The sequence below is a fragment of the Tasmannia lanceolata genome, unplaced genomic scaffold, assembly GCF_043159265.1.
Source record: "Tasmannia lanceolata isolate RefF3 unplaced genomic scaffold, GAP_Taslan_0.1 ptg000013l, whole genome shotgun sequence".
NCBI classification, from domain to species: domain Eukaryota; kingdom Viridiplantae; phylum Streptophyta; class Magnoliopsida; order Canellales; family Winteraceae; genus Tasmannia; species Tasmannia lanceolata.
Window position 1 is genome coordinate 45929921 of NW_027518690.1, and position 26054 is coordinate 45955974.

At 39.2% G+C, this 26054-nt stretch overlaps 2 protein-coding genes across 3 annotated transcripts; both read left to right on the forward strand.

Annotated features, from left to right (window-relative positions):
* Positions 1 to 1613: 1613 nt before the first annotated feature.
* On the forward strand, positions 1614 to 8974 carry LOC143889257 (uncharacterized). The gene is made up of 3 exons (XM_077393432.1): positions 1614 to 2044; positions 2343 to 2477; positions 7993 to 8974. Exons 1-3 carry the CDS (start codon positions 1706 to 1708, stop codon positions 8332 to 8334), a joined length of 816 nt encoding a protein of 271 aa, XP_077249547.1. The 5' UTR covers positions 1614 to 1705; the 3' UTR covers positions 8335 to 8974.
* Positions 8975 to 9298: 324 nt separating this feature from the next.
* On the forward strand, positions 9299 to 22925 carry DIS2 (Arp2/3 complex, 34 kD subunit p34-Arc). 2 transcript variants are annotated; one of them, XM_077394916.1, is made up of 10 exons: positions 9299 to 9492; positions 10728 to 10794; positions 11157 to 11364; positions 16545 to 16714; positions 17919 to 17996; positions 18316 to 18400; positions 18532 to 18623; positions 21745 to 21801; positions 22407 to 22478; positions 22556 to 22925. In XM_077394916.1, exons 1-10 carry the CDS (start codon positions 9431 to 9433, stop codon positions 22589 to 22591), a joined length of 927 nt encoding a protein of 308 aa, XP_077251031.1. In that variant the 5' UTR covers positions 9299 to 9430; the 3' UTR covers positions 22592 to 22925. The 2 variants fall into 2 exon arrangements, with proteins under 2 accessions (XP_077251031.1, XP_077251030.1); XM_077394915.1 differs by having other exon boundaries at positions 9302 to 9492; positions 18316 to 18448.
* Positions 22926 to 26054: the final 3129 nt, after the last annotated feature.

Sequence of the window (26054 nt, forward strand, 5' to 3'; positions counted from 1 at the left end):
GAGACTGAAGAATGTTTCCTATGGGCCTTCATATGATATATGTATTTGAATGACATTCAATGTTTTAGTATTAAGTATTAGAAATAAAAGACTATAATAAAGTAACAACATATGAACACAGTTGATTTATTTCTTTTTGGTAGGTAATATATGATCGAACCTCCAACCTTCAAGTTGAAGAACGATGCCTTGACGATTGAGCTTGAGGTTCAATCTCAACACCGTTGATTCATGATATGAGCAATATGATATGAGAGATTATAAATTTATGGAGCGTTAATTATTACTTATTAAAATCCCCAATTGTAGTTACTGTTAGTGCAAATTCGAAGGAAAACCAAAATCTTGTGTGGGCTTGTGACTTTAACCTCCCTCAATTCTTTGTATGATCAATGTTTTTCCTACAAAAATAATTATTATTATTTTTTTTTCCACTTATCACATCAGCCTATCATGGTAGCAGTGCCACATTGATGCTTATTTGAAGTTAGGATTCTCCTCTTTTGTCAACTGCTCTACCATTTTCACTCCTCAAACAGCGATGAAATGGTTCACAAAAAACCATGGTTTTAAATTTCGGCCGAAATTCGAAATTTCGGTCCAATTTCAGCTGATTTCGGTCAGGACCGAAACTGAAATGTTCCAAAACCGAAATTTCGGAAATTTTGGCAATTTTTTTGATAAAATATTAATTTTTTATTTCTTTAAAGAATTTAAGCCAAAATTTTGGTAATTTCGGCCCAAGAAACTGACATTTCGAGCGCTTCTACCAAATTTCGGGATTTTGGCCAAAATTTCAGTTTTGGTGAGGACCGAAATTACCCCCGAAACCCGAATTTAAAACCTTGCATGAAGCTAGAGATTTTGTCACGTGGTTAAATGATCAGCATCAAAATTTCTATTATTTGGGTTGAAGACATAAATACAAATCAGCTTTCTACTTTTTTTTGAAGTAGAAAGAATGTGAGCGCACATCCCATGAAATTCAAAAAATAAGGTGAAAATGTAGAAATCTTTGGTCATTTTCTGCATGTTTTTATCTTCTGAATAGTCATGGGTTTGCTCCCCATTGCCGGTGTGGCTCTTTAGATTAAAGTCATGGGTTTTCTCCACATTGTCTGCGAGTTCGAATCCCCGGGCTTATCCGATGCGGGTGGTTTACGGGTGATTGTGCTCTTATAATATGATTATAACTTATTTAGAGGAATACCATTATAAATGAGAGATTTTATATGATTTAAGCCTGTATAGTTCATTTTTTTTCAATTAGTATTGTACTCGCCACACCATAGGATGATCCAAACTGTCCATTTGATGGCCCACAGCGTGAATAGGTTGTGCCCCAAAAATCATTTCTATAGAGGATTATCATAGCCCTACAATCTATTATGAGGAACTGCATATTATGAAAAACTTCATAGATCGGAGTGTTGGATCAAATGGACGGTTCTAGATAAACATTGCCCTTGGTGATTTAAATTAGGGCATTGATATTTTTCGCCCCCACTGTAGGATGATGCGCCTTCCTTCTAATGTTGAAATTTTCGTATTAAATAGGGACTTCAGTATAAATTTTATACTTTTTAAGGCTCTTTTTAGGACAGTGAAGCGTAACCTCCATTTAAAAACCCCCCAACGAACTTTCTCCTGCTCTCGTTTTCGCGGGCATTTCTTGGGTTTCTTTGTCTTCTCTCGAATCTCCTTCATGGGGAACAAGAATTCTGCACAAAACCCTAACCCTAAGAACCGAGGGACCAACCCTCCTCCAGTCTATTCCTCGAGACCGAACGATTCTTCTATATCTGAACCCTCATTGATTGGTTCTTCCAGCTCTAATCCACTCTCCACAACAGATTCTTCCAACTTTCCCCTTTCAAGAAATCCCACCTCTGTTCCACTTTCCACAACAATTCCTTCCAACTTTCTTGCCTTTTTCAGAGGATCCTTCTTGAACCAGAGCGGCAGTATGAGGATTTCCATTGGAGGCCGTGGCACGGGTTTTTCAGGCGGCATTGGATCGGCTTCTCAGTATTGGCAGACCTTGGTTAGGGTTTTTGGCTTCTTATTACTTTTTTCTTTTGCTCGATTTTTCTTTTTCATGCGGCGCTTGACTTTCTTGGGATTATTTCGTGCGATTGGTAGTTTTATTTGACGGATTTTGATAACTGTTTTTTTTTTCATGTTTCATGAGATAACATTGTTTCTTTTCATACTTTCTGTTGGTGGATTCTGCATTTCTTGCTATACTGTATTTGTTTATCCGTCTCATCCCTGATCCACTTTCCATTTCGAATTCTTCCAAATTTCCTTTCATTGACAGAGGATTGTTGTTCTTGAACCAGAGGGACAATATGAGGTTTTCCGGCAGTAATGTCATTGAAGCCGATCGTACGGGTTATTACATGGCGAGCAGTGTTTCAGGCGGCATTGGGGCGGCTGCCGGGACGCCTTCTCAGTATTCGCAGTCCTCGGTTAAGGTTTTTGCTTCTTATTACTTTTTTCTTCTGCTTGATTTTTCTTTTTTCATGCTCTCTATAGAAGTAAAGGCACATGACCTTCTTTTTAATTGATCTTGATTTGCTGTGCTAAATGCTTGAGATTATTTCGTACGTTCCCCATTGTGATTGGTAGTTTTATTTGCCAGATTTTGATAACTGTTTGTTATTTTTTCATGTTTCATGAGATAACATTGTTTCTATTCGTAGTCTGTAGGTGGGATTCTGTATTTCTAGGTTATAGAGTATTTGTTTATCTGTCCCGCTTCTACCTTTTGTTTCATTTTGATCCTCTTTGAGCTGATACACTTACAAATCTGATTATTTGCACCTTAGATGGCGAGGCATTGCAATTTGTTCATCACTGGCTGATTTTTTAACTGGCTAATAGGAAGTAAATTAAAAGAAAATGTAGGAACACACAATACAAAGGATAAAGAAAGACCAGAGGAGAGAGAGGCTAACCCTACTCTTGAGATAGGAGAGTTAATCCTATTAGCTAAAGTAACAGAAGGAGGAGATAAAAGAGAAGACAGGAAGGAAGAGGGAATGCCAGACTTACGTCATATGATTGGAAGCTGCTGAATCAATGAGCCATGATCAAAACATAGAAAGAAAACAAGAGAGGTAGTCCCTTTGTCCTTATACCGTAGGAACTCATCATAATCAGCCACGAAACAACTAAGGGATCGGCATGCTCAACAAAGGCAATGGGGGGGTGGGGGGAACGCTCCCTGCCATCAGTTGCAACATATGAAGGCTGGCCCACAGTCTGAGGAGGACGTTACTCAGGATGAAGATCATAAAAGTAATCCACAATGTGGTCTTCAAGATAACATCGAGTACAGAAACATACCTACTTGGAATCAGATGCCGGAGCTCTGATATCGTGTTCGATGTAACCTGATCTCCATCGAAGAAGGAGAAGTGGAGGAGAAGAAGAGTAGGGGAGAAAAGGGAGAGTCTATCAATCAGACTGTGGTGATTAGGACCTTGGCTCTGATAGCATAATGATACTTGTAGATTGGGAAGATAAGCAATAAGTATCCAAAAGAATCCACTTCAGGGTGGACACCCTCGGAAGACTCTAGTTTTTCTTTTAGAAAAAAAAAACTTTGTTTCCCATACCGGATTACATTCTAGAGTTTAATACACACACAAAAAAACTATGTTTCCCATACCGGTATTCCTATGACCCACCTTTGATTCATCCATACTGCCCATCTGTCAGGACATATGTTGGTTCTCCAAGCCAATTGGATGTCCTAATACCTAATAATTTGTATTTTTTGCTGTTGAATGTGGATCATTACCTATGCATATTTTTTCACTGTCCACATTCAATGGCAAAAATAAATAATTGGATGTTTGGGTTTTCAGATTGGTGTGATTTTTTGTCTATTGGAGATCCAACATGGGTCCTATCAGATGGGAGGTCCATAACAACAAAAGGTGGGGTCCACTATATATGTAATAATGGGCACGCCCCAGCTCATTACAATAAGCTTGCTTCCTATTGTAGCATTCCTTCCTACTCTTGTAATATTGCTTAGGACTTGTAGATAATTTATTATTGATTATTAGTGATATAATTTTCTTCCAAGTTGAATCACAATATAGTTATTATTCTGGGGCATATAATGCATATATGCAACTGAACTTTTTTAAAAGTAGTAGCTTGTTGTCTTCAATTATTTTTGAAACAAAATTTAACATTCATCTTGTGCATTGGTTAAAGTTAACTAGGAGAAAGGGAAAATAATAAACGAACCATTCTAGTTTTTTTTTTACCTTGTCCATGGATTCAAGATTGAAATCAAAGTTAACCAGGAAAAATGGAAAAAGAAAAGCAACCATTAATGCTTGAAGCTTTTAGGCTTGAAGAGATCCTAATGTCAAAGGATTGGGAATATTGATATCCATACGCATGGTATTAAAATCCCACTAAAACCAACATGAAATGACCGAAATATTTCTGTTTCCATCTCCAATACCGAAACTGAAGCTCATATCGATACCAAAACCGTAAGTGTATTAGTAGTAGTATACTATGCCATTATGTGTTACACAATTATATTTATATGAATTACGTGCAAAATGTGGTATATGTATTACTTATAAATATTTATATGAATTATATGTGGAATGTGGACTGTACCTAAATTATCAGACACACGTGGCGATGCATATCATTAGGTGTTTGATGTTGTTAAACCACCAGGGTTTTTGTGATGGTTTTTAAATGTATATTTGTGCTTACTCTAGCAATCCTGAAGTTTCACCTTTTTTTTATGGGAAGTTTCATCTTAAATGTCTGTCATTTGCACATGTTTCCATGATTTTACAAGATTTCCTCTGAAATTTCCATCAGAAACCGAATTGTTTACATTTTCATAACGCCAGAAATGCATACCTCTAAGGCTAATCTTGGACTATAACTCGTTACTTTTGGAAATGAAGAATTGGGAGGGGAGCCAAGTCCTTTTAAACTATATCTAGCGTGGCTAAAATCCTATATTTAATGAAAAAGTGAAAAGATGGTGACATGAAACAAAAGTGGGAGGATGGGATGACTTTATCTTTTGTAAGAAATTGAAGATCATAAATCAAAAGATACTATGACTCAAAAAAATTTCGAGAAGAGGAAGCCAGTGTTTCAAAATGTTGATGATGGTCAAAGCGTGACCAAAATACGGAGGGAAATTGAATTGGAATCAACTCAAACCCTACCCGTGCTAACATACAACGGTTTTCACGCAGCTTCTTTCTTACTGACTCGTTTTTATTGTAAAAGCTCAACCTGAATTACCAAAAATTGACATGAGTTGCACCCCTAGCAAAGCAAATCCTTTTCAACCCGACATGACGTGGTCAACTACTCGATTGACATGGCTGGGTACTTGGTTGATGCGGTCATAACTCGGGAGAGTCAAAGGAGTCTCGATTGACTTTATAGAGCAAAATGCAGAATTGGACAAAAACACGGCCAAGGTAAAAGGGATTAGACCCGGGGGGAGTCCACGATGATGTGGATGTTTTGAAACTATGGTGAAAGTGGTTAAGAAGATAGTCTTTACTTAATGGAGGGGGAACTCAACTTAATGAAGAGTTAGTCATTGGAAGGAAAAAAAACTCAAGAATGAATATGATGAAATGATACTGAGAGAAGAGATAAGTTGAAGGAAAAATAAAACTCAAGAATGAATATGATGAAATTATATTGAGAGAAGAGATAAGTTGGAAAAAATCAAGGGCAACATAGCTTCGGGAAGGGGATAAAAATGCCACATTTTGCATGGTATGGCAAGTGTGAGGAGAACTAATGCAATTAATTGCTTTGTTGATGGTGAGAAGGGCTTGAAGAGAAATATGGTATAAAGAATGTGGTAATACAAGCTTTTACTAAACTTTTATCAAAAGTTTGTTCATGGAGGCCAATGCTAGTCGAGGTTAAAATTCGTTGGAAAGAGATCACTGGAATTGTTGGTTGGTTAGCAGTAGTTGCCTTACTAGATTGGACGCCAGGTTTAGGGGCATGCAGATTTGTCCTTTGTTGAGATATGTTCCGGGCATTGTACAAGCGAGCCAAGCCAATTGCAGCTGATGAGGTCGTGGATCTATTGTCCTGCACATCAGTTCTAATAGAATCTCGCAATCCACTGACAAAACAACTGACCTAGCGAGCTTGGGGAAGATGTCCGACTTTTGCAAGTTACTTCTTGAACCGGGTTTGGTAGTACTGCACCGAGCCCGTTTATTGTTACTTTGTGAGTTCTCCGAAAAAATCGTAAAACTGGTTTGGACCAAAACATGAGTGGAACCCATCCTTGAATTCATTCCAAGTGATGATAGGCATTTCTTGTTTTAACAATTGGTACCATAAGTGCGCATTGCCCTTAAGATGGAAGGATGCCATTGATACACGTTTTGCATCTGGGGTCTCATGAAATTGGAAGAATTGTTCGACCCTGCATAGACAACTGGTTGGGTGTTCTCCACTATTGAAACGTGGGAAGTCTAACTTCACCAGCTTAGGCGTATACGAACCGGTTGATCCGATAGGTTGAGAAACGCTATTGCCAATGTTCTGCCCTTCATTAGCTCGAGTTGGAGTTTGAGAATTTTCTCCACTCTCCCTAGCAGATTGACTAATGATTTGCTCCACACGGGTATTCAATTCTTCGAACAAGTCTGTCTTCCAATTCATGATGTCTTGCTAGCCAGTTGATAGCGACTCCATAGCTTGCTTTAACTGCTCCACCCGTTGGTCCATGGCTGAGCTCTGATACCACTTGGTACAGGCTCCGGATCTTGAATACTCAAGAAGGAAAATGATGAAATAGAAGAAAGATTTTTATTTAAGTTGCTTTGAGGGAACTCAAGGCCTCCAGGTTTTTACACGTGAGTGTAGAATAGAATTCAGCATGCATTCTTTATTTCTTCAACTAGTAAATAGAGACTACATGTAATTCGTTCAACACCAATAAAATAGGGAAAAGTCTCTCCAAATAAGGAGAGACTCTAAGAGATACAAATTAACATCTAAGAGATAAAACTAACATATAAAAACTAACACTTGGGACATAAATCTATCTCAACTAATCTCCTAACTCCACCAATCTTCTAAAACAGAAACCGTGTGAGAAGAGACCTAACTTACCAACATAGAAAGTAAAACTTATCAAGATAGTGGGAACAACTAACACGTCTCTTGCACTTGCACGGATGCAACAGCTTGGTCCTGGTAAGATAACATTGTGATCTCTTTGGGAGGAGGAGGAGAGAGAAAAGAAAGGGGGTGTCTTAGAGAGGAGGGGGGATGAGTCCATTGTACGGGCGTTAGGTCTTAGGAGAAACCTACGACAAAGTTAAATTGATAATGTATGTGGTCTTTTCATGGGAACCTAATTATAGCAGGCAGGGGCGGAGCGCACCCCCCTTCCACAACCCCACACCCCCCCCCCCCCCCCCCCCCCCCCCCCTTCAAGACCAATGTAGCCCTACAAGTGTAAATTCCTGGGTCCGCCCCTGATAGCAGGGTTCTACAAATGTCTTTTCATAGGTGTGGGAGAATTAATCCATCTTTCCGCCATGGACGTAGATCAGCAAATGAGATGGTGGGCTGTTTGACAAAGGAGGGTGTAGAGAGATCGATCAATTATTAATAGGCACCTTGGTTTCAAATCAGTAAGGGTTTTGTAAGGAAAGGGAGAAGTTCAGGTACTTCACTAGCGACATGTGACAGCATGGTTGGAAGAAAACCTTGTCCTTCCTCTCCATTTCCTTCCTATCATTTCTCATTTGAAATTCAATATCATCTCTGCAATTTCCACCGTCACCACTCACACATGCACGCGAAAAAGAAGAAAAAGATTGATTCTATGCATTTTCTTCGAGGCTAGAATAATATTCATCTATCTATCTTATTGGCTGTTTTACTTATCCGGTGACTATACAAAGAGAAGCAAGGAGGATTGACGGTGAGATTGTGTTCCAGGGTGCAGGAATCTGTCCTCGCTACGAGTATGGCGTATGCAAAAATAGCTCAACATGCTGCTTTGATCACCCAATAATCTGTCCTCGCTACGAGAATGGAATATGCAAAAATGGCTCAACATGCTGCTATGATCACCCACAAATCTGTCCTCGCTACGAGAATGGCATATGCGAAAATGCCTCAACATGCCCGTTTGATCACCCACCAATCTGTCCTTTCACCGAGAATGGCATATGCAAAAATGGCTCAACATGCCCATATGTTCACCCACTAATCTGTCCTTTCTACGAGAATGGCATATGCAACAAGGGCTCAACATGCTGGTATTATCACCCACTATGAGATTGTGTTCCAGGGTGCAGTGATCTGTCCTTTGTACATGAATACATGCGCATGTAGGTTTGATCACCCACCCCTTGGATAAGTGTTAGCCAAGACCACATTGCAAGAGGGACCACTGTAGGAAAGACACCCTGTAAGGTCCATGAGCTCTCTTGTTATTTTCTGTCGGCCAAAAATTGGTTTGGATCATCTTACTTGTTGTCATCTTGCCTTTTTAAAATTGATTGATGAAAATATATCCTTTGAATTTGATCACCATCCGATAAATTTGAGTAAGCTGCAATTACATTCTTAAGGACTTGCATAACGTGATTGCAATTGCTGGCAAACTAAAATCAGATTAAGAACTAAGTGGAGTGAAGTGCAGAGAACAAAATACAGTTAGAGGAAGTCACTAAGTTCTTATCTCAAGCATACATCTCCTGCGAGGTGAGAGGAAATCAATGGCTAATTTATATTGTGTTGTTAGACATTGGCATGTGTGGATTGAAGAAAAGAAGAAAGAAAAGTAGAAACTATTCATCTATCTCCAGGCATGGCCCAAAGATCCCACACTCTGTACTGTTTGCATTCTTGATGGAAGCTAAGTTTGTGTTTCCTAAATATCTCTTTTCAATCCCAATTTCTTAAGCCCTGTTTGTTTTGGATTTTAAGTCCAAAACTGATTATTGGACTCAAAATTTTGATTAAGCCTTTTGTTTTGGATTTTGAATCCCTAAAACTGATTATTGGAAACAAAATTTTGATTTTGAGTTCAATAATCAGTTATGAACTCAAAAATCAATTCTGAAAATCCAAAATGAACATGGCGGAAATGTAATTTTGAGTCCAATAATCAGTTTAGGGGAATTCAATCCGATGGATGAAGTTGAATTCTGATCCGGTTTACGTGGCACATGTGGGCCCAAAACAGTGGGAGTAAAAAAAAAATAAAAAAAATACAGAGACCTTAATACCTTTGGGTAATAATAGTATAATACCGACGCTATTTGCAAAGCTAACCAAATTATAGATCAAAATCCACCCTACTTTTCCCCGTCTTCGCTCTGCTTAAAACAAACGCAAGGCATATCTCGATCTCGATCTCGATCTCGACATGATACTGTTGCAATCGCCCTCAAGATTTATCCTTCAGATCTTACTCAATCGAGTCAACAAGTAAGACTCTTCTTTTCCATTTTTCTTTCCCTAATATTTCTATATGGTACTGATTTAGGAAATTCTCTTCTTAATCACTTTCCTCTTCTTAATCATTGCTCCATTATATGAATTTTTGCATGCTTTTTCCTCATTTCAAAGCTCAGAACCCGTCGAAAGTGATGAATATTGGGTTCCCAGCTGCATCGGTTGTGTATGTTTGATGATCTAGGGTTTTGGTGTTAAAAACCTTTGTTCTAGAGAAGTAATTCTCTGAATATCATGTCAATTTTTATGTTAATTTACGCTAGGGTTTTTTTTATGTTATTGAAGCTTTTGCTGTTGATCTGGTAAAGAGCCGTTGAATTTTAGCTTTGAATTCCGTGTATAGGCTAGGCTAAACACCGCTGTCTGATCGTGATCATTGCATGGGCGATCAGGTTTGGGCTCCATCCCATGTTTGGTAAGAATTTGGTGCGTGATCGGACAGTGGTGATCCACCTGTACACGTGGGAAATGGGGAATTGCCCTAGAAGCCATGAAATATGAGCTTCAATACTTGATCACCCCCGTTGAATAATGTTGCCGAGTAGAGAAAATGGCCGAGTGCGACTGATAAATTTCTCTGTAACCACCATTTCAAAAAAAAATAAAAAAATAAAAAAAATCCTCTAACTGCAAATTCAAAGTTCCATATGTCACTGTTCAGACTAATTCCTAATAAAGTGCAGGAAAACAGTCAAATTGAGAGAATATTAAATTAGAAAAAGGCAGGGGCCGTTTGGATACGCTGATTTTGGAATCTTGGATTTCCTCAAAATTGTAGATGGGAGAAGACAGAAGAAATAGACCAGCTGTCATTTTCTGGTTTCTCGCCCTTCTTTCTGACAGCAAGAGAGCAGCAGATCATCCAATGTTTCCAGGTTTTAGAAATCTCAGGATGGGGGAGAGATTTCTAAAACCTGGATTTCTTACTTAAAATCCAAGAAACGCTCTTAGGACAGGCATACAACAACTTGATCATGAACCCTCTCTTACACTATTTTCAACTAAAACCTGGATTCTAAAATCCGCGTATCCAAACGTCCGCGTAAAGTTTCTTTATCATCTGCATATGTGATACGGGCTTTGTATCAATCACTATTACGTAACACAGAGTTCATCACAAATGAAAAGTTCTTATCGGCCCTAGGTTCTTAGATTTTGTGTTCAATATTCACTGCATTTTTATATGTTTTAGTGGGTTGATCTTGCAGTCCAGAGAAAGGAGTTGAACTGGATTGCCATTCAGTTGAATTCGATGATGTCCGCTATCATATCCAGGTATTTTACAGCTTTTTTTATTCTTGTATTTTTTTTTTCTAGAAGCAAAGTGCAGCGTAGATGGTAACCTTGCTTATCAGAAACTTGTAATAGATAAAGTTCCATAGGAAAAATATGAGTGGGTAAAAATACAAATGGAGGTCACTTGCTCAATGATCCAAGCCTTATATTTCTTGGGTCCTGTTATGGATGGTCCATGAAGAAAAATCACCTCCCCCCCACCACACCACCACACACACACCCCCCCACGCCTCTCCCGTTTACTGAAGGTATCATGCTTACTATTGTTTTCCCCACTTTATATAAATCATTCGTAAAATACAGCTCTTCATGTTTCACTTAACAATTATTCTACCTTGCAGTTTTCAACGAAGAATCCACATATTATGCTGCTATCAGTGTCATTGCCCACACCGCCTCCTGAAACTATTTTCTTTAATGGGCTTCCTTTCGGTGCCATAGAGGCTATAAAAGCAGCATATGGGGCTCTTGTGCAAATTCTTGATCCTCCAAAAGATGGATTTAACCTCACAATGAAGCTCAATTTGGCAAAACTTCCATCAAATGAAGGTTCAACAAGTTTCTTTCTCAAGATCATTATGAGATTGATATGCTAAGCAGAAGCGTATTTGGTCATTCCTTTAGATAGTATTGTTAATTTGTTATCTATTTATCATCATTGCTCTTCTTCAGTCGGTAGATGGCTACTCTCTTAACATATTTTCCTATGCTTTCAAATTTCTCTTTGCATGTCAGACTGACCTGTATTTGTCGGCGAATGTACCATCCAGATTCTAAGTACTGGGTAGTGTCTTAATTTAGAGATAGGTGAAATGTCTGCCCAAAGTGTTTGATGATTACCCCGGTAATTAAGAGACCACAAATGGAAGTTAAGAAGCATTTATTCATCGGCTTGAAGGTCATCTTGGAGTGGATCATCTGCCTACATTCGAAGGTGATCTGAAGGTCAAAAAGAGAGGTGGGGTTCCAGAGGAGCCACACACGACCAATGTTTGCAATGATTGTAGTTTGCATAATAATTCCATTGTCTGAATATCTCTAGGACAATTTTGTAAGTATTGAGGGTCTCCACTAGTTTATAGCATGCACATAATTGGGAGATTATTTTGATTAATAAGCTTTCTGACCATCATTTTCTGAAGAGGTGTCGAGCCCTCTAATGTTCCATGACCCTATTGACATCATTGAAATTTTTTATTTCAAGGAATTGGGCTGAAATGCATCAGCAGTGCAACATTCAATTTATGGTCCGGGGAATCAACATGTAACTCCAGTCTATATTCTGGGAGGTCTTTCAAACAGTTAACCTTTACTGCCAACTCTTTATATTGAAGGGGTTTCATCCTAAACCATAGAAATTCTGGTTCAGATCTCTTTGATAGCTTCTTCATTGGTTTCATTGAAACTGTGGGAATCTAAAGAGAGAGGGGTGCTGCGGCAAAAGTGTCCAGATATGAGGGTTGGCCAGCAGGAGGTTTTTTTTTGGGGGGTGGGGGGGTCTTGCTTGGACAGGATTTCCTCAAATGCAGCCTGTTTAGGGATTTCAATCTCTGGGATTCAGGCCCACTCCTTTGAGAGAACCTTAAACCAATTTTAATGATTCGCCTCGGCAGGCTGCTTATTTTGCTTGCGATCCTTTTTTTTTGTTCAGCAACTGGGATCCACTCTTGGCGTACGGAAGCATTGAGGGTTTTCTACGGGTGTGACTGGACATGTGAGTTTGAATGCGTAAAATCTGTGCATGAGTACATGAGGATGGCATCCAACCATATTCGACTTTCTGGGTAATGGTGCCTTCAGGAGTACAGATTGCTATTGAGCTAGGAGCTCAGTTCGAGCTTGGATCTCCACACAACCCGAGCAAAGGAAGAGCAGGCTATCACTTGTTGGAGACAAGTTCTTTTAAATCTGGGAAGAAATGATGAGGATCAACTCCAAGAAGAGGAGGTTATAGATTTGTTGTTGAAGCATGTGATGAAGTGGGCCCACGGGGACCACCCACTTGGTTTTGAAGGAGCATTGAAAGGAACACAGGTAGAGCACAATGACGCAGGCTCGGACAAGAGCACAGTTTTCGAGGCGTTCTTGTCCTAGCCTGCATTCTTGTCCGAGCTCTGTTTTCAAGAACACAGTTTTCTTATGGAAAAGTGTGACTCTTTTCTATATTCGTGGTATGACTCCATCAAGTGTGACTCTTACATGTGGGAGATGCTGCGTACGTGGTAAAATGCTACATTTTATCTTATCTCTGTTTACTTTCTCAGTACCTATTGTTTTTATCTATCTTTGAATTAGCTTCCTATTCTTCCAGTAAAAATCTGTTTCTTTCTGGATTAGTAAGACTTTATTCTAGATAAGTCCTACACGTGGTGAGGGGATATGGTCTATCTCTTTTCTGTTGTTTTTCGATTCCTATTGATAGTTCTAGTATCTCTATCAATTGTTAATTACTCGTGGTATTTAGTTCTGCAACTTTCCATCGATGTCTTGTGTTTTCTATTTTTATTCATCTTTTGTCTTTCTCTATTCAACATGTTTCATTCCATCTTCCATCCATCCATTTCCATTCATCTAGGATTGTTATAATCCTAGTTCCAATCCCACGACTAGTTCTAGAGTTTTAAATTGGCATACCATACCTCATTGTGAAAATCCCCATGACAACCATTCAACCAAACTTTAATGCTTAGATCCTTATTCCTGAATCTGAATTGTTTCCACGCTTTTCCTTATCTACAATTCCATAATTGCTATTGTTGCAACTTTTAGTTCCAGAATGTTTAATCTCTTTAAACATTTAAGTCTTAACTTATTCCTTTATCTATTCCATTGCCTAGATCCAATATTGACCTAAATCCAATTATATAGGATCAGAATCTTCTTTTATAGCCCTCTTCCTTTTTTGTCTTGCGGCAGGGAGCCTGTCCCACACTGGCATTGTTGTAAGTTTATGCTTTTTAAGTAGCATTCAACTTGTCAATATCATTGCTCTTCCGGTTGTGCTGACAATCCGCAATTGATAAACTTGAATAGAAAGAACCCATTTAGCAGGCCAATTAGTTCAAAGGACCTGCTGGTTTTTCATTTTCCTTCGAGGAAAGCCTTGAGTGAAGGGAAGTAGAGCTGTTTTCCAAAGAAGTGTCGAATTCCTTGAGGTTTCTTCGATCTCTTTACTCGAGAAAACAAATTTCTTGATCCCTCCCAAATTTATGTTTGGATTAATAAAATCCGAATCCTGTAAAGGAAGGGGATTTCTTTATATTTGAGAATAACAAGCTCCAAGATCAGAGGCCTTCAGGACCATAGCTCGCATTGGGTTCAGCCAGCGCAAGGGGAGTTCCCAAGGGGGTATTAGTACAGGCGTCACTAAAGATTTTTTCCATTCTCGTTTCTGTAGGATGGGGCAGCTGGCTAAGCTAGAAGGGGGAGACTTAAGGCCAAAGAAGAGGGTTGTTCAGCGGGAATTTTCACAAGTGAGGGTAGTTTATTAGATATGGGTGGCACAGGGGCAGCAGGCCAGAGATGAATGGATGCAGTAGGTGCTGTCACATGAAGCTAAAAGAAGGATTTTTTTCAGGCCTAAGGCGGACTTGGCCAGGGATGAGTCCAAGATTGATCTTTTGGCGGATTGGGCTGGATTGGTGGTCGAGGGTTCTATGGGACAAAATTTTGAAATGCTCATAGAGATGGATGGCTATTGTGGGGGTTGGCTGGGTCCTGAGGGTTTCCAAATGTGGTGGTTGTCCCACCAAAGAGAGGAGCACCCATGAATGGGTCAAAGTTGTGAGCAAGGGCGGATGATTTGTATTGTTTGTGTTAAGAGAGAGATATGGGTATTAAAGGGCAGTGCAATGGAGGATTCAACAGGTTTCTTCATGGTTCGCCACTTATTAAGAGAGCCAGAAGACTGTTCTTTTGGGCTAGATCTCCTTGCATGTGAGTGTGGTTCGTTTTAGGTGCAAAGAGTATTCAGCTTGCAGCTGAGCTTCAGTAAGGTGGGGCTCTTTTTAGAAAGGGGTAAGGATTGCTTCTTCTTTTTCCCTCCTTGAGGAGAGGCTAGACTAAACTAGGCCAAAATACCGATGAACACACAGGAATGCTAAAACTTTACCGAGTATAAGAAAGGAAAGAAGGAAGTAAGCCTAACTTGAGAGAGATCCATGAAAGCCCTTGAAGCTCACGAGAAGTTAGTTGGGAAAACCTCCAACTACGATAACCGATACAGAGATTTCAAAAAACTCAATGGTGATCGCACCCTTTAAGCTCTAAATTGGTCTTGGGTGGCTTGTGGGCGGCTGGTTGTTTCATGTCATTTCCATTAGCTTAATCTAGGTGGAATATATTCTTCTTCCATTCCTTTCTAATATTAATTCGACTCATAATTAAAGCTTTTTTCTGTTTTATCAGCATTGGTATCTGGGTGGATCTACTGTTTGAATCCCTTCATTGATTTGGTAATTGCTTTGCATGTTCAACATGACTTGAGTATCCTCTATACTTCATGAATGCATACAATGTTTTGAAAATTGGAATTGAATCTTAAATAGTAAGATTCACACACGCGCACACACTGACATATAAAAAAAAAACCCGTGTATAAAAAATATAAACAAATTAGAGATAATAAGATAGCCAATTATTCATTTTCTTTTATTCAAATTCATTAATTTACATAGTAACCACTGTGATTAGTATTCAAAATCATAATATGAATTGTTTGCTAACAGTGGAGATTGGCTAGATTCTATGTGATTTGCTAGCTAAGAGGATCTCATCTTACTCGTGGAGATTGGGTGGAGGATTGAGGGTTTCTTTTAAGCATGTTAGGAGGTCTGCTAACGGTGCAGCCGATAAGTTAGCCAGGGCCGGGGGGTTCAAAGGAGGTTTTGGAGCTTTTTTATTACCTCCCTCCTTGACCATTTTCTCTTTTCCTCCCCTTTCTCTCTTCCCATGAGGGAGCGCAGGTGGCTCTTATGTAGTTCTTCTTGTTTTGGTTGTTGTATCGACCATCTCGGTCTCCCTCCATTTTGCTTTTTAATGAAATCTACTTTCCATTAAAAAAAGAAAAGAGAAGAAAATAATACGAATTGTTTGCTAATAAATTTGTCACATACTAATCATCTAGTTCTTATTCAAGCCCATGTATAAAAGATGTAAGATTGTATCTATTCTCAAAGTCTCAAACATCAAATGACAAATATCAATTATAAAAAAGCTGGTAAGTCAGCGATATTATCCTCATTATAGTCGTCTTCCTCCTCCATATAAGTTGTGGTGTTTCGGTCAGGTCTGAGTGAGGCGGGCTGTAAATGTTAGGGAAGTGAACTCTCACAGTGCAAACAGCAAGCATGTCGTGTTCCTTTTTCAGAACAGTTATGTCAGTTCTTCTGAAAATAACCTTGGTTCAGTTTTAAAAACTGAGTTCTCATCAGGCATGTGATGAACTGCCGGCACTTTGTGGGTTACTTTTACTACTATAGTATTGAATGTTCCAAATTTAATCTTGGTTTGGATGCTAAAAAGTGAACTCTCATAATGCACATGATAACCTGTGACCAGTGTGTCATATACTCATATTTCATTTTTAGTATATTAAAGATGTTTCACATACCACTACATCTCACTTTTGGCTTTATTGAATCAATTAATCTTTTTCTTAAACTTTTGTTGTCTCTTATGGTATGTTTGTTTTATTGTTTCTTAACATCATATGTTTTGTCATTACACAGACCAACGGCATGCTCTTTTAGTAAAGATTGCTTCTGTGAGAGAAGTGGTATTGGGAGCACCATTACGAGTGATCCTAAAGCATCTTGCTTCAAGGACAGTTGCTCCAGATGTAGATCACCTAGTTGCTCTTGTTCACCGCCCTAAGGAGTCATTTTTCCTTATTCCTCAGGTAAAATTTCTTTCTTGTATTCTTCTTTGTAATGATTTATCCACTCTTGAATCAATTTTATGTGATACTTGCATGCGTATACACCTTGTTTATAGGAAATGGTGAACGATCATGTAATTTTTTTCTTTCGACAAGTTTTTTTAGGGAAATGATAAATGTGCCCCTTTTCATCACTTGGGACACCCAGCTGCATTGTACGTGGCAATCATGTCACTTCATTCCTTTAAATGTGGAGTACATCGGCCCCTTTGCAGTCATAGATAAACTGTTGCTGGGTGTACCAAGTAATGAAAAGGGGCGCATTTATCATTTCCCCTTTTTTTTTTCCTTAGTGAAGATATTCCTCCACTTTTAATTTTTCTTTTTTTTTTAATTGTTTGGCAAAGAATTCTTTGTTCATTATTGGGATCGCTCAAAAACCTTTTTTCAAACCAGCTACAAAGCTCTCTTGTTCAGCTTTTAAATTTACCTGGCATCTCGCGAGCTTAAGATATGACATGATTGATGTTGAGCCAGTATATTTGACAGAACAACTACAATTTTGTTTGTTTTGATAAAAATATAACCAAAAAACTTACACCTTCCATGGGCTTGAGCCCGTATTCCATTTTGAAGGTGATTTGTGTTGCAACCACAAGGTCATGGGCTCAACCTCAGTTTACTTACCAAAAAAGAAAATACTACAAGTTGATGAAAATTTGAGGTGTGTTTAAGCCTTTTGAAACTATTATTTTCTTTTCAGAGAGTGAGAACATGAGAAGCATTGATTGCTATGGAAAATGGATGAAAAATGTAAGCTGGCTCTACACACTACATCAGCATAATCTGGACCTTCCATCCAGAGGGCCTCCCCATAGAGAAGACAAGACATTACCTGGAAATAACATTCAATCAAGCATTCCTAGCCATTCAGTCACAGGATTTGAATGTAGACTGTTGCTCACTTTTTCTTAATTTTTCATTTCCGAGTTTTATCATTACAATGATTGGGAATGCTCAATCTGATTGATTTCCAGGTCATGTCATCTCCGTGGCGGGGATCTCTGAATGAGGGGTTCAGATCATATTAAAATGTGGGTGGGACCAACTCGGCCTTCTCATAGTATCTCTTGCCTTTGCTTTTTAATAAAGCTTCTTCTCTAAAGTGGAAGCCATGATCCCTAAGAGTCTATTAGATTAATTAATACCTTTTGTTTTATGGCAGGCAGAAAGGGTTACTATAGTATATCCAATGAGATTCAAGGACTCCATAGATATCGTTCTGGCGACTTCCTTCTTGCAGGTAATGATTACTCTTTAAGTCTTATCAACCATGGTTATTGGATTTTGAGGAAACGCAGTGTGTGAGTGCAGTTTTGGAGCTACAAAAAAAATAAAATCTATTATTAAACATCTTCATCCAAATATTGAAAAACTCGTTATGTTTAAAAGAGTTTGAAAGAGGTTTTTTTTTGTTGTTGAATAGAAGTTTGAAAGGGTTTTTGCTGTTTACATTGTTTGTCAATTTTGAGATCCTTGATGTTAGATCTCGTTTACCCATAGTTGGGTAGTTTCTTTTTATGTTTTGGAGTTTAGGCTGAGAAGGTAAAAGTATCATTCAGGAATTTGTGGAGGCAAGACGCTCAGCTGGACTCAACAATGCCCCTCCTTGTCTGTGGTCACCATCTCCTCCTCTAGAGTTGAGAGGTGCTCCTTCTCACGCTTTAGCAGCGAATGCAGGATTTGTTACCTTTGGTAATGAATTTTTTTTTTATGCAAGCTCCTTTTTGTTTCCTTTCTTATTGTTAATCTTCTAATGCTGTCTCTTGTTTCTGCAGCAATTTTTCCTCGCCATGTTGAAGGCCGGAAACTGGACAGAACTGTTTGGAGTTTATTGACGTTTCATGCATATGTTAGTTATCATGTGAAGGTGAGTTTTGCAATGTTTCGTTCTTTCTTTTATTTATTGAGTTATGATTTATCTTGGCTTGTAACTGATACTGCCAAAGCCACAGACCACTTCAACCATGAGGTCGGTGGTTCAATCCCAGCTTACTTACAAAATATATATATATATATATATATATATATATATAGATCATCATCTATTCATTAGGCTTTTTTCTGAAGGCTTTTCTTTTCACTTAAAAAAAACCTATTGGAAATCCGTCTTGATAAATGGTGGACAAAAAGGGTTCTTTGGTGTCTCATGGGGAGTCAGGGATCATCCTTTTTTTCGTTTCTCATTTGATCATTGCAGCTCTTCGCCAATTTTCACGCAGCTGCTGCCTGTGTCTTAAGGAATCAAGCCCGCAGAAAGCAGTCTATTATTTTAATCCGTCCAATACATTGATAATATGTTATTTTTACACCGTTATTGACGACCAGGATGAGTTCTTGTGAGTTTTTGTTTGTCCTTTCTCCGTTATTTACTTTGAGAAATTTTACTGTGGAGCATAGGCATCCAGTTTGGGTCAATTCCAAAGTTCATGAGGTGTAGTGTTGTTGAAATATATCTCTTTCATTCCTTTTCTTTTTTTGAAAATGGCAGTCCAGAACATAGGAACAAGACCTCCTCTGGAGCATTTACAGTTGACAGCAAATGAAAAAGAGTCCATCTATCTAATCTTCCATCCCCACCCTAGCTTCATCTATGACTGAATTAACAATGTCCACACCGTCCTTGTCCACCCCTTCTATTGCCAATTCATCGGCTTGTTCATTTGCTGTCTCTTCATGTGCTGAAATTAGGTCCCTATTTTCCGAATTGGATCGCTGATTTTTTAAATATTGTTAGCTAGCTTCCATGGTCCATTTGCTTTGTTGCTAGCCCATGCCAACACGTTTGCTGAATCACCTTCGTTAATTAAGGGTCCGAGTTTAGCATTTGCATACCATCTTAAGCACCATAGTAGTGCTCTTGCTTCAGCCTCGTTAGAATCACATACTCCAGATGAACCTGAAAATGATAGCAATGACCTGCCACTAGAATCCCAAAGGACACCACCAATGCCCGCACGTCCCGGATCTGTTTGGTTGCACAAAAGCCAGGTTGGCTCGGGAGTTTTGCTTGGCATTTGGGTGCCAAATCAGCAAAACCCCTTGTTTGGTTTCCAATATAGCATTGAAATCCCTAGAGACTACCAGGGATGTCTCTTGGTTGATCATTGCATGTCTGCTGATGTGTCACCCTTATCTCCTTCAAAAGAAATCCAAGCTAAAAACCACAAAAATGGTGGTTTTTTGCTTGGATTTCTTGGGAATGATGCTTTTTCTCACGTCTCTCTCTCTCTCTCTCTCTCTCTCTCTCTTTCTCTTCTTTCTCTTTCTTCTCTCTATATTGGTAATGAAACTCCCTACCACTACTCTATGAGGTTGACAATCAAGCACTACTTACCACTATTCTATGAGATAAGTTCCATGTAAATCCAACGCTTGTCTCCTCCCTATTGACTACTTGCACCACTACTGTACGAGGTTATACCTGCAAGCTCTCGTCGAAATTTAGTTTCATCCATCTTACTGTTGGAGGCTGCCATCTTCGTACAACTTCGGTCTTCTGTCTTTTTTCGCTCATGACCGTTTGCCAATTTTTAAGTATATCTCCCAAGTTGTAGTTAGCTGCTAGCTTATCTCTTTCACTCTTAAGTTGGATAGATTACATGTAATCCTGCACCCATGGACAGACAACTTGACCCTAACTTAGATGCAGGGGAAGGGAGGTATGTTTTGATCCTCCATCATCACAAGAGGTGTGTCGGTGATGTTATTGATTAGCAATCTTAAGGAGAAAGAAGGAGCATGTTAGACTCTAGGTGTTGAACTCTGATCCTTTGGTAGCATAAGAACAGAATCCAAATAAAATAATTTAAACTTTTAGAGGTCATCTATTCATTAGGCTTTTGTTTTTATGAGTTGCTTTGTTTTGATTTTCTGAAGATATTTGAAATCACATTTGATAAAAGGCCAACAAGAAGGGTTGTTTGGTGTCTCATTGGAACACAAGGACTGCCCTTGTCTTTTATCATTCGATCATTGCAGCACTGCCTCAATTTTCATGTGGCTGCTGCCTGTGGCTTGGGGAATCACAGTCCACCGAAAGCAGCCCATAATTTACTTCTTCCGATACATGGATAATACATTATTTTCCATGATTTTTGAGGACCTGGCCAGGTTCTTGCAACCCTTCTGCCTAATAGAATTCATTTCTGGGCAGAGTATGAAGTTTGGCTCCATGCCAAGGTTCATGAGATGTAATATTGTTGAAATATCTGTCTTTCTCTTAAGTTGGAAAGTGTGTCATAAGTCACCATGGACAGATTTTGTCGTCCACCATCACAAGAGTTGATCTGGTGTTGTTATTGAGTAAGAAAGAACAGTTATCGAAGGTGATTGCAATTCTAATGAGAAAGGAGCAAGTTAGGCCTTCGATGGATGACTGACCTTGGAGGGAAACCACCTATTCTTGCTTCATAAACTAATTTTGCTCTAGCCCATAAAAAGGTTTGACCATGCTTTGAAATATAAATAGAAAGTTGTTCTCCATCAATTGTTCTGAAGTGATTACATATAAGTTTATATAATGATAAAAGTGCCCTTGCTGGGATATTAATAAACATATATAAAAGAACAAGGGCAATGATAATTTCACCCCCCCTTACCATACGCATTCGTGCCCCCCCTTTTAACGTGATTTGACGTCAAAAGGCGTTAAAGTTGCCCACTGTTCACATTATGGGGCGGGGGGGGGGGGGGGGGGGGGGGGGCGAATGCGTACTGCAGAGGGGGTGAAAATATCGTCTCCCAAGAAAAAACTCTACAGTACAAAACCCATGTATGTCCAATCTAACATCTTTGTTGGAAATCCATTTTGATGATGAATAAGATACACCTCTTAATGTTCTTTTTCCCTGCTGAAATATGATGTGTGGCTGATGCCCACTAGTATGCAATTTTTCCAGGATAATGTATCTAATTAAGTATAATGCATGTTGAAACTGATTTTGGAGAGCTATAAGTTTTTCTGATCTCAATATTTATCTTGTATATAGTGCTCGGAAGGTTTCATGCATACCAGAATGAGGCGGCGTGTGGAGTCGCTGATTCAGGTAATATTTTTTTTCAGCTAGGGTATCTCTATGTTTACCTAGGATGGTATGCATCATACTTAAAAGAGTTATAACACACATTATATTAATATTATTTTTTTTAGCTTACGCATACAAAGATTTTACGAGTCGTGGAATTATACTTCCAACCCTACCGAATCCTTTCTTCCCCTAACTCCCTTATTCTCTACTTTATTTCCCACGACTTGGGTGGCTTCTTCCCATTGTTTTCTCCTTAATTCTACATTAAGGCCCTGTTTGTTTTGAATTTTGAAAACCGATTGCGAGTCCAAAACTCCAAAACAAACAGGGCCTAAGGACTTTCATTTAACTTCTACATTTTCAGGTTTGCCTTTTCATATCTCAATAAAATAGCCCTCTAGATTCCCATAACACTTGCATGAATCACTTGTGTTATTCATATGGGCATTAAATTTGGGCAGAGTTCGAGTTAATTCCAACTCATTTTTTCGCAAAAGCTCAACCCAACCCGACCCAAGTCGCACCCCTAGTTATTCATGTTCATACTGTAGTCTTCCATGTGCATTATATGCTAGCCTTTGGTTTGACATCTTAACAAGGCATGCCTTATCAAACTCTACCAGGCTCTAGATCGTGCCAAACCAGAGACGGAGAAAACAAAGAAAACAGCATCAGGGAGATCCTTCAAACGACTGGTTAGTGAAACTCTGCAGATTTTCTTTGTGGTTTTTTCTAAATTACAAAGACCTGACTTCCATGTATTTGCCTGTAGAGTCTGAAGGAATCTCGCAGCAATTCATATTCATGAAGGTCTGTAAATTGTGGGAATCGAAAAGGAGAAGATTTTCAATGTTAGGCAATGACTTCCTGAAGGATGGGAAATGGTGCAGTGATTGGTTTTTCCTTGCCTACTAACTGAAATGTTTAATAATTTTATTTTTTTTACCTTTTATTTATTCTTTTGCAGCCAATGCTACCAATGTTCTTTTAGTTGGCATTGGTTAGCATAATAATTAGAAAGATGATACTCTAGTTATTCTTTTCCTTTACTTCTAAGCAGTGCTATCTTTTCCCTGATTTGTAAACAGCGATATCTTGGTTTTCCCCATACTGTTTTGTAAGATGTCTTGGTTTTTCCTGTACCGTTTCGTAAGGTTTCTGCTGGTACATCCATGGTTTTAAATTTCAGCCGAAATACCGAAATTTTGGTTGAGACCAAAACCAAAATCACCAAACTCTTAAATTTTGGCCACTCCCAAATTTTGCCCGAAATTACCGATTTAAGTTTTTTTCCCAAAATTTCAGCCGAAATTACTGAAATTTTGGTTCATTATTTGTTTTTTTTTATTTTTTTACTGAATTTCAGTATCTGCTATGTCTGAAACCTGAAACCGAAACCGAAAATTAAATCCTTGGGTACATCTCATCCTTAGCATATTCTGCCCGTATTTCAAAATTAGGCATAAGAAATTTGCAAAGTTTTCAAGAATTTACAGATTTTTGACTGTACAAATGAAGATGAATTAGAAACAAAACATATAGTTTGAGAAACCTTTGGGAATTTGATATGTGCGTGTTAGTGGGTTAAGTTATGTGATTATATGTGATGTGTATTAGGTTATGGATTTTAATTGTTTTCTATGTGTTATGTAAGTGGGTTAGTGTGGTAGCGATCTAAAACTACTTTTATGCTTGTATTTAAGTTGAGAAACCTTTGGGAATTTGATATGTGCATGTTAGTGAGGTTAGGTGTGTGTATTAGGTTATGGATTTTAGTTGTTGTCTATGTGTTATGTAAGTGGGTTAGTGTGGTGGTGATCTAAAACTACTTTAATGCTTGTATTTAATTTTGGTATTTCAATGAAAGGAAGATGAGAAATTTCCAGCAAAGGAGACTTTGTTTAGAAGAGTCATGGCTCCTCTCGAACTGAGTCGTTAGGAGGTCCGGTGCCTTCAACCTCTTTCTTACTCTTCTCTTTTGTTTATTTGTGTTACGGCCAATTAGGCATGTAACAGAATTCTGCATAATACTTCAGTTTTGCAAGTATTTAAGCATACCACCTAGGGCCTTTGCTCCCTGTATAGGTTACTTCAGTTGTGCAAGTATTTAAGCGTAGGGCCTTTGGTCCCTGTATCGGTACTTCAGTTGTGCAAGCATTTAAGCTTATCATCTACCTAGGGCCTTTGCTACCTGTATCGGTTAATTAGTTCTATGCAATTCCGTGAAAAACTCATTTTGCAGTCCCCTTTTTTCAAAGTGGGCCTCAAATTTATTTTACACGCATTTTACTTAAAGAAATAAGCCTAGAGAAATGCTGCTATGCCTTGAATTTTCTTCATTTAATACCCTTACATAATTGCATGTGGCATTCCTTCCGTGGAGAAATAGGGCTTGAGAATTTCGGTCACTGCAATATGGGTCTCATTTTTATAATTTTTAGTGTTGCTGGTGAAACCCAGTGTACTTTGGGCGTGTTTGGATACCACCAAAATTGGGCCTTATTTTCTGTTTGGATGTGCGGAAAAATTTTAGTGAAGTCGAAGAGTGTCATATTTTACCTGGGTCTTAAGAACATGTAATGAAGAAGATTTCCTTGGCACACCCTATCAACATCAGGGCCAACAAATGAATGGTTTGCATCACCCAAAATGGATTTGCTAGGGACCATCGCATAAGGCATTTCCCTGTCTGTTGCATGAGAGAGCAGCCACAGGCTCAGATTTTGTCTTTTTCATTTAATTCATCTGAGGTGGCTGTTCTCTAATGCAACAGCCTGCCGACGAAAAGGCTTCTGCGATGGTCCCTAGCAAATCCCATTTTACACTGTTGTTTAAATATATCTGCTAGGGACCACCGCAGAAGTTTGTTGCACGAGAGAGCAGCCACTTCATGAATGAAGACAAAATCTGTTGAAAAGTAGTGAGCCTAGGTGGCTGCTCTCTCATGCAATAGACCATCCGCAAAATGCCTTCTGCGATGGGTCCCCCAGCAAATCCCTATGCAAATTTATTGAAATAACAACCGTGCCCCCTACAAAAGCCCCCTACAAAAGGATATATGATATATCCCATAGTTGGCTTAGCGATCCAACCCATTAGTTTTATAGGTTATAGTTATGGTTTATAGTTAGGATTATGATTTGTGGAGGCTTAAAACGGATGTCTAGAAATTACGCTCCTATAGATCTGATAGTTAGGATTATAGTATGGAGATGGTTTCTTAGGAACATCCTAACTATGTGAGGTGGTATAAAATGAATGAGTTGGATGAGTCAAACACCCTATGGCTCTGTTCACTTCTTTTCCCTTTTCCTTTCCTTTCCAGGTGACATGTAGAAGGAAAAGGAATCTAGGGAAACTCTCAAGGAAAAGGTTTTGTTTTCCTTGGAAAGCCTCTTTCCGATATATTTAATCGAAAACCAAATCCGATATATTTAATCGAAAACCAAATCTCGAATAACAGGAAAAAAGTCAATTTTAATGTCATTTTCAGCTTTTAAATAAGAAATTCCATATCCGATAATATTTTCCCCTGGAAAAGAAATTGATGGGGTGCGACAACGCAGCAGCCTGTTAGCTTCCAACACGTGGCTAGAGGAGGGCCCACCGCAGGACCCTCGCCAGCAGGGGTAGTTTGGTAATTCCCTCGGGGTAGGTGAACCCGAACCTATAGCTGGTCGACACCTGCGTTGGAGGCATTAACTCCCTACCTACCCCAAACTTTCCTTATAAAAAGGCTTCCAAAGCTCATAAATCGGGTATTGAATTCTCACCCACCACTCTTAAAGCACCCTCTTCACTCCGGCTCATACTGACTTGAGTGTCGAAGGGCCTGTCCGGAGTACACTCCGGGTCGGTCATTCTGACCTCGTTTGCTCTTGTGCAGAACACAGCTCATCCGGACTCTACTTCCCTCCAGCTCGGCTCTTACGTCACTGCCATATCTGTTAACCGATTTTGGGCCTAACAGATTGGCGCCATCCGTGGGACCGCTGAACTAAAGGCTGTTCCAACCACTTCACAAAAATGGCAGGACGCAAGAGTGCGCGGGTGCCAACCGCACGGACCACCCGAGCCGTGCTACCCGGCAGGACTCGAAGTGAGCGACTCGCCTCGCTGGTAGTGGCAGCCTCCTCCACGGCTGAACAAAACCAGCCTCGCTCCGTAAATCTTAACTCCATGCCGACTCCAGAGCAAGTCCAAGCTCTCTTCCAACAGATGACCGCTCTCGTTGGTCAGTATCAGCAGCTGCTCCAGGCGCCCCCCCAACC

Excerpts from the sequence above, each read along its gene's own strand:
- LOC143889257 (XM_077393432.1), top strand. The coding sequence starts at position 1,706 with ATGGGGAACAAGAATTCTGCACAAAACCCTAACCCTAAGAACCGAGGG. Across the intron at positions 2,045-2,342 it reads CTCAGTATTGGCAGACCTTG|AGGGACAATATGAGGTTTTC; the intron begins GTTAGGGTTTTT and ends TTCTTGAACCAG. Across the intron at positions 2,478-7,992 it reads ATTCGCAGTCCTCGGTTAAG|GGTGCAGGAATCTGTCCTCG; the intron begins GTTTTTGCTTCT and ends ATTGTGTTCCAG.
- DIS2 (XM_077394915.1), top strand. The coding sequence starts at position 9,431 with ATGATACTGTTGCAATCGCCCTCAAGATTTATCCTTCAGATCTTACTC. Across the intron at positions 18,624-21,744 it reads ATGTTAGTTATCATGTGAAG|TGCTCGGAAGGTTTCATGCA; the intron begins GTGAGTTTTGCA and ends TCTTGTATATAG. Across the intron at positions 21,802-22,406 it reads GTGTGGAGTCGCTGATTCAG|GCTCTAGATCGTGCCAAACC; the intron begins GTAATATTTTTT and ends AAACTCTACCAG.